Consider the following 14,991-nt stretch of genomic DNA (forward strand, 5'->3'; position numbering starts at 1 on the left):
CCCATTTATATTTTACTACAAAAAAAAAGCAATTAGAATTGTAAACTTGGCTGATTATCTTGTATCAACAAACCCACTTTTCATTCAAACAATACACTTCAATTACAAGATATAGTTAATCTGAACACCACTGTGATAATATACAAGGCTTATAACTATTTAGTTCGGGCTGCAGGAACTGTTCAAGCCCAGAGAGGAAACATGAGCTCAGAAGCAGAGGTGTCTTCAGTATTCACATTCATGACTCGGGTAAAGTATAGATACTAGAGTTTAAAAATACTCCTGTAGAAGTTGAAGTATCAACTCAAGTTTTTTACTCAAGTAAAAGTATAAAAGTACTGGTTTCAAAACTACTTAAAGTATCAAAGTAAAAGTAATGTAAGGGGGAAAAAAGCCATTAAGGACAAAAGCCTTTGAAAATGAATGCATCTTAGTATAATGTAAATATATTAAAGAACCATATATGTGTACTATTGAGCATTAACATGTGGTTAATATAAATATATTAAAGAAGCATATATGTGTACTATTGAACATTAACATGTGTGTTTCAGAGAGCAGCAGATATGATGACTAGTTGCCTATAAGTATTGTAATGGTGCAAAAAAGTCAAACTTCATGTTCATGTTATCATTTATCCTAACCTTTATTGAATGTACATCCAAGTTTAGTTGCAGGAATCTGAGGAACGGATGTAAGAACAAAACTGGACAAGAACATCTGAAACAACCACAACCAAATTCACTCTATCGGATGGAGCAATTTAACTGGATAGTTTTTTATTAAAGGCCCAAATGAAATAGAGTAACGAGGCTGTTTTTAAATGTATGGAGTAAAAAGTACAGATAATTGTGGAAAATGTAAGGAGTAAAAAGTACAGATAATTGCGTGAAATTGTAAGGAGCAAAAGTAAAAAGTCGTCTGAAAAATAATTACTCCAGTGAAGTATAGATAACCAAAATTTCTACTTAAGTAAGGTAACAAAGTATTTGTACTTTGTTACTTGACACCTCTGGCTCAGGGGAACAGCAATTGGTTTGACACAACAGCAATAAGAACAAACACAAAGGACAGATTTTTATCCGTTTTAGGAGTAAAACTGTGGAACTCATTAGATAACGACCTTAAACTAGCAAACTCAATAAAAGCATACAAGATATTATTCAAAGCAAAGGTAATGGACACATATATAGAAACACAATAAGCAAACAAAGAAGAATGTACACATGCATGAGATAAAATGACAAGTTAAACTGTTTTTGTCGGTTTCCTTAGCATCTTTTCACTTTCTGTTTTCAGAGTAATCATTATTATTATTATCATTATTATTACTATTACTATTATTACAGTTATTTAAGCTATTATTATTAGGGCCCGAGCACTTGCAGTGCGAAGGCCCTATTGTATCTGTAGGAATTCTTCTTCTTCTTCTTCTTCTTCTTATTGTTCTGACAAAAGGAAGGCCTTTTTGCCCCCCTAAACGTGCCCAAAAAGTCACCAAATTTTGCATGCAAGTCAGGCCTGGCGAAAAATTTGATATTTAATGGTTTACATTAATGGGCGTGGCAAAATGGCTCAACAGCGCCCCCCCGGAAAACTTTGTGCCTCAAGCCCCACAATACGGTTTGACGTACATGCACGGAAATCGGTACACACCTGTATCATGGCCCAACTTAAAGAAAAGTCTCTGGGCGTCATGTCGAGAAACCGAACAAGAAGTCGGCCATTTTGAATTAATCGTGTCATTTTGGCGAAATTTATGCCTTCCTTCGGCAGTTAATACGGCCCGAACCGTAACGTGCCCCCAGGTGTGTTATACATCAAAATGTGCGTCTCCATCCTCCGACACCACGCATTACTTTTCTCTTTCAAAAGCGTTACCGTGGCGACGCTAGACGCCGAAAAGCGCGCCCACCCTTCATCTGATTGGTTCAGACAGAAAAAACTTTGCGCCTCAAGCCCCATTATACGGTTTGACGTACATGAACGAAAATCGCTACACACCTGTATCATGTCGCAACTTAAAGAAAAGTCTCTTGGCGCCATGGCCGAAACCGAACAGGAAGTCGGCCATTTTGAACATTCTGAATTAATCGCGTAATTTTGGAGCAATATATGCCATTCCTTCGAGAATTAATACGGCCCGAACCGTATCGTGAACCCAGATGTGTTATACATCAAAATGTGCGTCTCCATCCTGCGACTACACACATTACTTTTCTCTTTGAAGTGTTAAAAAAGTGTTACCGTGGCGACGCTAGACGCCAACAAGCGCACCCCCCCTTCATCTGATTGGTCCATATTTGATAGTTCCCCAAAAGGCACCAAATTTGGCATGCAAGCCAGGACTGGCGATAAATTTGATATTTCATGGTTTGCATTAATGGGCGTGGCAAAATGGCTCAACAGCGCCCCCCGGAAAAAACTTTGTGCCTCAAGCCCCACAATACGGTTTGACGTACATGCAGGAAAATCGCTACATACCTGTATCATGGCACAGCTTCAAGAAAAGTCTCTTGGAGCCATGGCCGAAACTGAACAGGAAGTCGGCCATTTTGAAATCTGATTGGTCCATATTTGATAGTTCTCCAAAAGTCACCAAATTTTGCATGCAAGACAGACTTGGCGATAAATTTGATATTTCATGGTTTGCATTAATGGGCGTGGCCTAACGGCTCAACAGCGCCCCCTAGAATACTTTTCTCTGCCATAACTTTTGAATGGTTTGACATAGGAAGTTGTGGGTGGTGTCATGGGACTCTGTAATGAGTTCTTAAGCTTCGTTGGCCTTAATTAGCCCCGCCCCTTCTTCTGATTGGTTGTCCCGATTTTCTGCTATAACTTTGGAATGGTTTGACATAGAGAGTCGTGGGTGGTGTCATCAGATTCTGTATGGAGTCCTTGACCTTCATTGGCCTGAATTAGCCCCGCCCCTTTTTCTGATTGGTTGTCCCGATTTTCTGCTATAACTTTTGAATGGTTTGACATAGGAAGTCGTGGGTGGTGTCATTTCTGATATGCTTATGGGGGCGGTGGCCCTGAGTGCGAGGGCCCGTTCATCGCTGCTTGCAGCTTTAATTATTATTATTATTACAATTATTATCATCATCGTCATTATTGTTATTATTATAATTGCTTTTATTATTATTTTGTGTAGCATCATGATACTTCATTTGTTGTTTTTGTATATTCTATTCTGTTAAAAGGGTAAGATAATCTTTCTGCTTCAAGCCAAGTGTTATCTTGTTTGTTGATTTTTATGTTTGTGATTGACCGAAATAAATAAATACTAACTAACTAACTCCCGTCTCTAACGTACCGCGGTGTCCCCTCAGGGCTGAGAGTGACTGTTGTCGTGTGTTCTTGTGTCCACTAACACCAGGTGATGTCCAACCCGTACCGCCGGCCGTGCCACAACAACGACTTCCTCAGATACAACAACATCATCAACGGGGCCGACTGGCACAACGTTCCTGGAAGTAAGAATGGCTTTTAATGTTGATTTGATTTATTTTATTTTTGTACATGTAAAAAAAAAAAACAACACTTCATGAGAAGTTTAAGAAAAAAAACAACAAAACAAAGAATTTCATCCTTTAAACTTGCTATCTTGATTTACATGTGCCAAAAAAGGAGTAGGAAGAAGTGTAAACTTATTTAGTCCTACCCTCATTCACTGATCATTTAACCTGTATTTATAAATATTCACACACTGTATTCACACTGCTAAATAACAGTATTATTATTACTATTATTATTATTATACATTTGTACACACATGCCCATATAAATATTTATATAAATATACTTATTTACACTATACTGTATCTGCTCTATATCTATGTATATATCTACTTACACACATAATCACACCACACACACATGAAAACACACATGAAAACTTGTTTCTTGTGTAAACTTACACTTAAGCTACATAACGTAGGCGGTAGGCCTATTTTGAACATGAACTGAACCACTGCATTTGCAGAAATATTTTCTCCTAATATTGTTTTTAAATGTGCCAAATAAAAATAGTCCTGTATGTTTAAGTTAAACTTTCCTTTTCTGAAAAGAGGTCAACAAGTAATTAAGAGTGAAAACTGACTATTACATCAAAGACTGTTGTATTATTTGTGTGATTGTTGCAGGCATGAATGACTTCAGCTACCTGCACACCAACTGCTTTGAGGTGACGGTGGAATTGTCCTGCGATAAGTTTCCTCACGCCAGCGAGCTGCCGGGGGAGTGGGAGAACAACCGGGAGTCTCTGCTGGTTTACATGGAGCAGGTCAGTCTTCCTTCACCCCGTCTAGACGGGTCAGAGTCGTTCTTATCCTCCTCCTGTCATCATCATCTTCATCCTCGTCCTCCTCCTCCAAGGAGGAGGTTTGATAAGAAACCCACCTATGTCTGTGAGAGCGGCGCCACCTGCTGGAAAACTCGTAAAACACGTCAGTCAGTCAGCCGCTGCAGCCAGAACTGGAGTTGAGGGAGGATGGCATCTCCCCCTGAAATAAAAACGGTCAAAATCATCCCCCCTGTAAAACTGTCATCCCTCCTTTCCATCCCTTATGTCATTTCATCAATGAATGTGGTTTTACTGCTATTTCAACATTTAGAGTCATCACCAGAAAAATAACACCAGAAAAATAACTTATTTGACAATTTTCACCTGTTTCAAGTAAATTTTCACTCGAAATAAGTAGGAAAATCTGCCAGTGGGACAAGATTTATTTTCTGGTGGGTGGTGTCATCGGACTCCTTGATCTCAATTGGGGAAAATTGCTTTAATTACGTGTTGAATTTAAAAATGTTATTAAAAAAGTTCCCTTTTTATTGTTTATTTGTTTTGTTAAATGTAAAACAAAGGTGACATTGGTAAATCGTAATGTGAGGAACGTGAGGGCAAGGCTTTATTCAGGTGAAGGAGCAGTTAGGACGCTAATCTGCTCCTGCCTTACCGTATTATCCGCACTATAAGGCGCACCTAAAAACCTTCAATGTTTTCAAAAGCTGACCATGCGCCTTATAATCCGGTGCACCTTATATATGGATCAATATTGAGCCGCAACTTCACCCACATTTTTCGTCAGATCAGCCTTCCGCATCAGTTCCGAAACAGCTTTTTTTTCTCTCTTCTCCCTCTGGATATTTTTCAGCAAAGGCTCTGTGTGTATTGTTGAAATGTCTTGCGACATTTGACCGTTTATTGTTAGACAGTTTTTCTCCACAAATCAAGCCTACTGGTCGGCCGCTCTCATCGGAGCTAAATGCAAATGAATCTGCCCAGGCATCATTGAATGTTTGATTTTCTTCAGATATTTTTCTTTTCTTACATTTCTCCATACTTGGCCTTGCTGGGGTTGAAAGTCGCAACGAATGGATGGCGTTTTGGGGGGAATACCGGCGAGTATGTTTATGTTGAGTGACGAAAAACAATAAAATATATTTATTCTAATATGTCAAGATCACAATAATCTTCCAATTTAGAACTAAAATATTAAATAACTAACACAAATAAAATACACTTCAATTAAATACTTTTTTTATTTTTGAGCCGCAGTATAAGGATGAAAGAGCGGCGGGTTGAGACCCTTGGTCTAATGGATGCAGAACGGAACCCCAGCCTCTACTGTAGCGCCTTATAATGCGGTGCGCCTTATATATGGAAACAGTTTCAAAATACGTCATTCATTGAAGGTGCGCCTTATAGTGCGGAACATACGGTACTTCTTCAGCGTTTCCTTCCACGCTGGACCAGCTCAAACCAGTCTTCTTGTGATTGAGGCTTAAACATCACGTTCTGCTGCAGACCAGGAAAAAGATGGAATGATCATTGTTTTTTCACGCCCTGCGGTGGATGACGACTGGCAGCCGGACCAGGATGCACCACTGCACATTTCTGAGCTCTTACCGTGATATTTCCACTTTGGTCAACCGTGACAGTTTAAAAGTGAGTTGTTGTTGTTTGAGGGCTGGAACCTGAACACCGTTAACATCTTTATTTCCCTGCAGGTTCATCGTGGAATCAAAGGTGTGATCCGGGACAAAGACACGGGGGCTGGAATAGCAGACGCCGTCGTCAAAGTGGATCATATCGATCACCACATCAGATCAGGTGAACTTTCCCTTTATACGTCATTTTGAGGTGTTTCAGTGACTGTGTTTCCAGCATCAATAACCCTTTAAAACCCGAATATTAGCAATAACCTGGTTTTTATTGCACGGGCATGTAAACACCAATAACCCCTTTGAATAACCCAAATTTGCTCATATTCAGGTTTTTAAAAACCCCAATATGAGCCCTGGGTTACTCCTTTTAAAACCTGAATATTGGGTCATGTAAACACCAAACGGAATATCCCCATCAAACGGAACATGAATTTGTTTTCTGCACATGCTCTGTTCACAAGGAATCCTGGTCTTTTGAGTCCAGGAAGTTCTTCTAAACACGGAGAAACAAGACCAGGAGGAGACTAATCACTTCATAAATGTAATGAAGGATATGAACATTTCTGCATTTGTAGACGCTAGAAAGTACCGGGATAGAAGATTTACAAGAAGGTGAGAGAAAAGTTGCGCGAAGCAGCATTTGTTTTGAATTTGGATACAGGAAGAAGAAGCAGAAATGACGGGAATTGTGTCATGATGTTCTCCGTGCGTCGCTGGAGGTAAGAACGGATGTAAGAACAAAACTGGACAAGAACATCTGAAACAACCACAACCAAATTCACTCTATCCGGATGGAGCAATTTAACTGGATAGTTTTTATTTAAAGGCCCAAATGAAATAGAGTAACAAGGCTGTTTTTAAAATGTAAGGAGTAAAAAGTACAGATAAGTGTGTGAAAATGTAAGGAGTAAAAGTAAAAAGTCGTCTGAAAAATAATTACTCCAGTGAAGTATAGATAACCAAAATTTCTACTTAAGTAAGGTAATGAAGTATTTGTACTGTACTGTAAGATTATTATTTTATTTGAAAACAATTGCATTTTTGAGGCGCATAACTTACTTGAAAAGTTGTGAAACTTGGCACGCACGTCCCATGTGGCGAAAAATTACGTATTCTAATAGTGTCAAAAAGAGGCGTGGCCTAATGGCTCAACAGCGCCCCCTAGAAAACTTTGTGCCTCAAGCCTCACAATACGGTTTGACGTACATGAAAATCGGTACACACCTGTATCATGTCACAACTTTAAGAAAAGTCTCTTGGCTTCATGGCCGAATAATTGTGTCATGATGTTCTCCGTGCGTCGCTGGTTTGATCCAGATATCCCAAATGACCATGTAAACGGAATATTCCGAATTTTGACTGCATGTAAACGTAGTCCCTGATGTTTCCCGTCCTGCAGTGTCTGACGGGGATTACTGGCGGCTGCTGAATCCCGGTGAGTACCAGGTGACCGTCAGCGCTCAGGGCTACGTCCCCTCCACCCGCACCTGCCTGGTCCTGTACGACCTCTACCCCACCGTCGTCGACTTCCGGCTCACCAGGGTCCCCGAGCAGAGACTGAAGGACAATCTGGCTAAAGGAGGGAAGTTTCCAGAGGATCTGCAGCTCCGGCTACGCCGGCTACGCCTGCAGAAGCTCCGTGTGACCACCAGAGCCATCAACCGGAGACGAGCGGCCGCCGCCGCCGCCAGGCGAGCTAAGAGGGTGAGATGATGAGGCTGCAGGACAAAGCAGGACTTGGTTCCTGCCACTCGGGGGTTTAACGGCTGTTCTGGTCTAAGGACTGAACAGGTGAGCCGTACAGGACTGTAGCAGAAAACTGTCTATAGTTGGAACTGTCAGTCTGGAAAATGCAGAATAAAACCATTTCTGCCACTTTCACTTGATTAGACACTTTGTTACACATTACAGTTAAAAATACTACCATTTACTCCTCTCTGGAGACGGAGAGAACAAGGTCAGAGCGTCTGGGATTCCTCACTGCTTCTTGTTTAGAAAAAGAAAATCTCGTGCTTCGACCAGTCTGCTATCTGGAGAAATATCTGAACTGCTGATCTTTAAAAACAACCTGGACCAGCGGTCGGCAACACAAAATGTAGAAAGAGCCATATTGGACAAAAAACTAATATGTCTGGAGCCGCAAAAAATGAAAAGTCTTGTAGCCTATAAGCCTTAGAATGAAGACAAAGGCGAAAGTCGAAATGTTGAGGAAATTTTGAATATTTCCACAACATTTCAACTTTTTCCTCAACATTTCAAGAAAAAAGTCGAAATGTTGAGGAAATTTTGACTTTTTTCTCAACATTTGACTTTTTTTCTCGACTTTTTTCTTGAAATTTTGACTATTTCCTCAAGATTTCGACTTTTCTCTTGAAATTTTGACTATTTCCTCAATATTTCAAGAAAAAATGTTGAGGAAATTTTGACTATTTCCTCAACATTTCAAGAAAAAAGACGAGAAAAGTCGAAATGAGGAAATTTTGACTTTTTTCTCAACATTTGACTTTTTTTCTCGACCTTTTTCTTGAAATTTTGACTATTTCCTCAAGATTTCGACTTTTCTCTTGAAATTTTGACTATTTCCTCAATATTTCAAGAAAAAATGTTGAGGAAATTTTGACTATTTCCTCAACATTGACTTTTTTCTTGAAATTTTGACTATTTCCTCAAGATTTCGACTTTTCTCTTGAAATTTTTACTATTTCCTCAATATTTCAAGAAAAAATGTTGAGGAAATTTTGACTATTTCCTCAACATTGACTTTTTTCTTGAAATTTTGACTATTTCCTCAAGATTTCAAGGAAAAAAGTCGAAATGTCGACATTAAAAAGGAAAGGAAAAAAGAAATAGAGAGGAAGAAGTAGAAAAAGGAGAAAAAAAGGAAAAAAAAAAAGGTTTAACATTTTTGAAAAAGCTCCGGCTATGCCTGCAGAAACTCCGTGTGACCACCAGAGCCATCAACCCGGAGACGAGCGGCCGCCGCCGCCAGGCGAGCAAAGAGGGTGAGATGATGAGGCTGCAGGACGAAGCAGGACTTGGTTTAACGGCTGTTCTGGTCTAAGGACTGAACCGTAGCCGTACGTGCACGCCTTCATTCCTGCTGGAGCAGCAGACGACTGGAGACAAACACTGTCTATAGTTGGAACTGTCAGTCTGGAACATGCAGAATAAAACCATTTCTGACACTTTCACTTGATTAGACACTTTATTACACATTTAAACATTACAGTTAAAAATACTACCATTTACTTTAGAATACTGAGCTTCCACTTGACTCCATTTCTCATCTTTGGTTGCGCGGGAACGTCGGCATCTGCAAAGAAAAAAATAACCAGGACAAATTACAGGACTGTCTCAGGAAATTAGAATATTGTGGTAACGCAATTAAAAAAACAAACATGTCATACATTCTGGATTCATTACAAATCAACTGAAATATTGCAAGCCTTTTATTATTTTAATATTGCTGATCATGGCTTACAGTTTAAGAAAACTAAAATATCCTATCTCAAAAAATTAGAATATTCTGGGAATCTTAATCTTAAACTGTAAACCATAATCAGAAATATTAAAATAATAAAAGGCTTGCAATATTTCAGTTGATTTGTAATGAATCCAGAATGTATGACATTTTTGTAATTGCATTACAGAGAATAAAGAACTTTATCACAATATTCTAATTTTCTGAGACAGTCCTGTAAGTATTCAAAAGTGTCAACGGTTTCACTGTGCATTAATAAAACTGAACGACTCATCCTCAAAATATTGGAGCAAAAAAAAAAAAAAAAACCCCCCACGAGGATTTTGACCCCGATGAAAGTTTTGATGAGACTTCAACTACGACTGATGACGTTTCACATGAACATGGATTAAGAAGAAGTCATCGTGTTTCATTAGGGTCAGTCTCTACTACATCCACATACGTCAGTTACGTTTGAAAATTAAACTGATCCACGTCACATTTCAACTCTTTCTTTGTTTCAGGTTGTTAGTTCAATGATTTTCCTCCTGCACGTGTAGATTAAAGTCTTTAACACCGACTTAGCTGCATAACGGGTGTCCACTACCATTAAGGCGTGTAGCACCCTATAATGTAATAATTTCCTGAAAATGTAATAAAATTTGCATTTAACTCTGTAATAAAATCCAATAATGTAATAAAATATCCTGACGGATATTTAAAAAAAAAATTTCACCAATAATGTAATACCGTATTTGGAATTTATTACATTTTCAGGTGGGTCTTTTTTTTTTCTTCCAAAACTGATAATGTAATACTTGTATGTAATGTAATACTACAAATAATGTAATATGTATGCTCATTTTCAGTCCAGAGTTCTACATTTTGTGTCTAAGTATCTAAGAATGTTATATACGCTGGATTTGAAACAACTGAATGAATTTCGGGTTAAATTGCAGACTTTAAGTAGCATGTAATAAATTCCCAATAATGTAATAAAGTATTACATTATTGGTAAAAATGTTATTACAATATCAGTCAGCATATTTTATTACATTATTGGTGAAGTTATTACATTATTGGGTTTTATTACATTTTCGATTGAGTTAAGTGCAAATTTTATTACATTATAGGAAATTATTACATTATAGGAAATTATTACATTATAGGGTGAAATTATTACATTATAGGAGATTATTACATTATAGGGTGAAATTATTACATTATAGGGTGTTACAAGGCGCATCATCTGGTGAATCACGAAAGGTTACGCATTTTGCTCTGAAGGTGCGTCGAGCTGCAAATCTGGAGCTTTATCACTATTAAATACGTTTTTCTACATAAATACAACAGAAGTGTCTCCAAACAGAAACAGAGGGTTCAACATGTTTGCTCTCACTGGTGTGTGTGTGTGTGTGTGTGTGTGTGTGTGTGTGTGTGTGTGTGTGTGTGTGTGGTCTAAGGTGCAGGATCGATAAAGCAAATCAAATGTTGGATCACTGGAGTGTTGACCGTGTTGAACTCTGTTATTCTTAAACATTTCTACCAGTTCAAGCTGCTTTTGTTTGTGCCTTAGACTTCAGACGTCCTGTAACACCAGGATGAACGTTTTATTGCTACATAAATAAGTTCCTGCAGTATTTCCTCCCTGTACTGACCTGGCTGTGCAGCTGCAGGTCTCTGCTGCTGCAGAGACGCCGTGATGCTGTTGGCCGTGGAGTTCGGCCCCGTGAGCTGCAGTTGATACAAAAATGAGAAAATATTGAAATCCAAAACAACATAAGCGATACTTTTAGTCATCGATCACTCAAACAAGACAGTTTAAACACGTGTCCACCACCAGGTGAGTAGACGGGATGGTTGTAGGCAGTACTCGAGTTGTAAAAAAAAAAAAAAATCAGGGGGTATGGTGGATTTTATCATATGGGGACAGATAATTTGTGCTGATTACAAATAATATAATAATATAATAATTAGAAGACAGGGGGTAAGGGAGCCCTCTTGCCCGGATGGGACATTTTTTGCTGGATACACAATGGATTCCTACAGAAATTGGAAGCCTTTGTGGTTGGCGATTCTGTCCGTCGAGGACGTCGAAGATGCCTTCATATTTGGATTTATGATAGCAGGATTTCTCCTGATTATCCTCATGATCGGATGTGGGGGTTTCCTGATGTATCGACAAACGTCGTCGGCAGCTGTTCTGGCTCTTTCAGAGCTGCCGGACGTGGCAGAAGGATCAAGCAAAGCGATCAGCGCTCTGACTTTTACGTTTGGGGAGCAGAGCCGTAAGCTGGATGCGATTCTCGAACAGAACCGCAGGCTGGCGGGGGTCTTTGAGCTCATTGACAAGATTGATAACAACCTGGAGAAGTTGGGAGCTCAGCTTGGCCGGAATTGATCACAATTTGCCTGATTGGAGTCGCCGCTGATGAACTAGAAACTTAAAGGGCTGAGTATACTTCTGCGTCACACACACGCAGAGCACACGGCGCACCCGTGGTGCCGTCACGAATCGTTCAGACTTCTCCGTCTCTCCGTTTGGTCGCGGTGCAGTACCCCCCGCGGCCACTAGTTAGCGATCTTTTTCTGAATGGTTTATCCGACTTTTTCCGGTCGCAGTAAATCAAAGAAATAAGGACAACTATTGTGCAAAAAACAAAAACAAAAAAAATCACATATAAACGAAGAAAAAAGCCCTGGAAGTTCACTACTGATTCAAACCGGAAACCGGAAATGCTTCGCTTTCAAACGAACCAATCACAGCCCTCTCGGTCTGCGTGTGGTCTGCGTCTCCTCGACGCGTAGTTACAATTTTCGGGAGGTGCACGTCACTGACGGCGCATGTGACGGCGTGTCCTCTGCGTGTCCAAAAACCACACGCCGTAGACACGGCGTCGTTTTGACGCAGAAGTGTAATTCAGCCCTAAGGCAGACGGAAAATTACTGGGCTGCCTGTTTTCAAAATAATTGCTGATTCTACAATTTGCCCTTGACAGAGCGGCCTGGGCCGACCGCTCCTGGTCACAATCTTCCTGGTGGAATGTAAACAAGATGACTCTGCCCCCACTAACCCTCCCCTCTCCCACGAAAACCTGCAGATCCCTGTTTCAGAACTGGCCGAGCCGCCTGATAACATCAAGGACATTTGGCTGAGAGCAGCTCTGGGCGGAGGTTCACGGACGGACTCATCGCTTCACAGTCACTGATAAACACACCTCCCTCAATTCAACGCCTTCATCTCATTACACTTAAAACAAGACTCATCACTGGAAAAAACAACAAGGTTCCCCTGTTTCAAGTAGATTTTCACTTGAAATAAGTAGAAAAATCTGCCAGTGGAACAAGATACAACATGATGAAAACTAACTGAAATAACATGATGAAAACTGACTGAAATGAGGTTAAACTTCATGTGGGCTTGTATTTACCGGGGCTTGGCTGTTCTGCAGGCCTTCAGGCCAAACCTCAGGACCAGCCGCCTCAATCATCTGCAGAACTTCCTCGTAGGCCAGCTGGAGCTTCTCCGCCTGTTTATCAAACTGGAACAACACCAGGGCCTTCAGCAGGTTATGGATCTCCTCTGGAGACGAGAGAACAAGGTCAGACACTTTATTACTGTTAAAAATACTACCATTTACTCCTCTGGAGACGAGAGAACAAGGTCAGACACTTTACTACACATTAAACATTACAGCTAAAAATACTACCATTTACTGCTCTGGAGACGGAGAGAACAAGGTCAGAGCGGCTGGGATTCCTCACTGCTTCTCATTTATGAAAAGAAAATCTTGTGCTTAGAAATAAATGACGTAGATGATCTTCTGAAATGCTCTTATTGTTTACGGTGTTGTTGTGCAGAAGTTTAAGCCTCGACCAGTCTGCTATCTGGAGAAATATCTGAACTGCTGATCTTTAAAAACAACCTGGACCAGCGGTCGGCAACACAAAATGTAGAAAGAACCATATTGGACAAAAAACTAATATGTCTGGAGCCGCAAAAAATGGTCTTGTAGCCTATAAGCCTTAGAATGAAGGCAAATGGCGAAAGGCGAAATGTCAAGAAAAAAGTCGAAATGTCGAGGAAATAGTCAAAATGTTGAAAAAAATGTCGAAACGTCGAGAATAAAAGTCGAAATGTCGAGAATAAAAGTCGAAATGTCGAGGAAATAGTCAAAATGTTGAGAAAAATGTCGAGAAAGAAGTCGAAATGTTGAGAAAAGTCGAAACGTCGAGAAAATAGTCAAAATGTTGAGAAAAATGTCAAGAAAAAAGACAAAACGTCGAGAATAAAAGACGAAACGTTGAAAATAAGTCGAAATGTTGAGAATAAAAGTCGAAATGTCGAGGAAATAGTCAAAATGTCGAGAAAAAAGATGAAACGTCGAGAAAAAAGTCGAAATGACGAGATTAAAAAAGGAAAAAGAAATAAAGAGGAAAAAAAAGTAAAAGCATAAGTCGAAACGTCGAGAAAAAAGTTTAAATGTCGAGATTAATGTTGAAATGTGGAGGAAATAGTCAATATGTCGAGAAAGAAGTCGAAATGTCGAGAAAAAAGACAAAGCGTCGAGAATAAAAGTCGAATCGTCGAGAAAAAAGTTGAGAATAAAAGTCAAAACGTCAAAAATAAAAGTCGAAATGTTGAGGAAAAAAGTCGAAATGTCGAGATTAAAAAGGAAAGGAAAAAAGAAATAAAGACAAAAAAAGTAAAAAATAAAAAGAAAAAGGATAAAAAGAGAAAAAAAATGAAAAAAAGGGTCAAATATTTGTGAAAAAGCTCCAGGAGCCACTAGGGCGGCGCTAAAGAGCCGCAGGTTGCCGAGCCCTGCCCTAGACGACCCCGGCTCAGTGACGGCTCAGCGACGTTTCCTCCCCTACCTCTCATCTTGTCCACGGTGGTGATGATCTCACTCAGGGTGAACATCAGGGCCCGGTCCTCCATGGGACTCCCTTCCTTCAGACTCAGCTTCTTCCTCTCGGCTTTCCGCCGGTTCTTGGACGACCTCCTGCAGCCGGAACACCAACGTTAACCACCAGTGGAGTTATGTTTAGTTCTCCGTGTGTGTGTGAGTCTTACGAGGAGATGCGGGAGTTGCTGTGGGAATACTTGGAGCCGCTCATGACGCTGCTGGCTTCAGAGTAAAGCTCTGCATCGGGACAGTCCGGCCCGTCCTCGTCTGACCAGAACACACAAGTTACAGTCCTGGATTAGTAACTATTACTACACACCATTTAGGAAAAGCTCACTTTTTTTCTTTCTACCGACGAAATGAGGGCCTTTTTCCCCCTAAACTTGCCCCAAAAGTCACCAAATTTTGCACCAAGCCAGACCTGGTGATAAATGTGATATTTAATGGTTTGCATTAATGGGCGTGGCCTAACGGCTCAACAGCGCCCCCTAGAAAACTTTGTGCCTCAAGCCCCACAATACGGTTTGACGTACATGCACGGAAATCGTTACACACCTGTATCATGTCGCAACTTAAAGAAAAGTCTCTTGGCGTCATGGCCGAAACCCAACAGGAAGTCGGCCATTTTGAATTAATCGTGTCATTTTGGTGAAATTTATGCCATTCCTT

General features: G+C 40.1%; 2 protein-coding genes across 2 annotated transcripts in view; one reads left to right on the forward strand and one right to left on the reverse strand.

The window, feature by feature from the left end:
* LOC133447758 (WD40 repeat-containing protein SMU1-like) overlaps nt 1-7,803 on the forward strand; it is a 20,524-nt gene extending 12,721 nt beyond the window's left edge. The window contains exons 8-11 of the mRNA XM_061726485.1: nt 3,383-3,479; nt 4,149-4,288; nt 6,016-6,118; nt 7,352-7,803. Of these exons, the coding sequence (XP_061582469.1) occupies nt 3,383-3,479; nt 4,149-4,288; nt 6,016-6,118; nt 7,352-7,665 (654 nt within the window). The 3' untranslated portion in view covers nt 7,666-7,803. The remainder of the gene's footprint in view (nt 1-3,382; nt 3,480-4,148; nt 4,289-6,015; nt 6,119-7,351) is intronic.
* A 1,339-nt stretch (nt 7,804-9,142) lies between these two features.
* elp1 (elongator acetyltransferase complex subunit 1) overlaps nt 9,143-14,991 on the reverse strand; it is a 36,790-nt gene continuing 30,941 nt past the window's right edge. Inside the window, exons 31-35 of the mRNA XM_061724748.1 lie at nt 14,490-14,589; nt 14,291-14,418; nt 12,844-12,995; nt 11,071-11,146; nt 9,143-9,265 (exon numbers count right to left, since the gene is read on the reverse strand). Coding sequence (XP_061580732.1) covers nt 9,198-9,265; nt 11,071-11,146; nt 12,844-12,995; nt 14,291-14,418; nt 14,490-14,589 — 524 coding nt within the window. The 3' untranslated portion in view covers nt 9,143-9,197. The remainder of the gene's footprint in view (nt 9,266-11,070; nt 11,147-12,843; nt 12,996-14,290; nt 14,419-14,489; nt 14,590-14,991) is intronic.

Source organism: Cololabis saira, chromosome 7 (genome assembly GCF_033807715.1).
Source record: "Cololabis saira isolate AMF1-May2022 chromosome 7, fColSai1.1, whole genome shotgun sequence".
NCBI classification, from domain to species: Eukaryota; Metazoa; Chordata; class Actinopteri; order Beloniformes; family Belonidae; genus Cololabis; species Cololabis saira.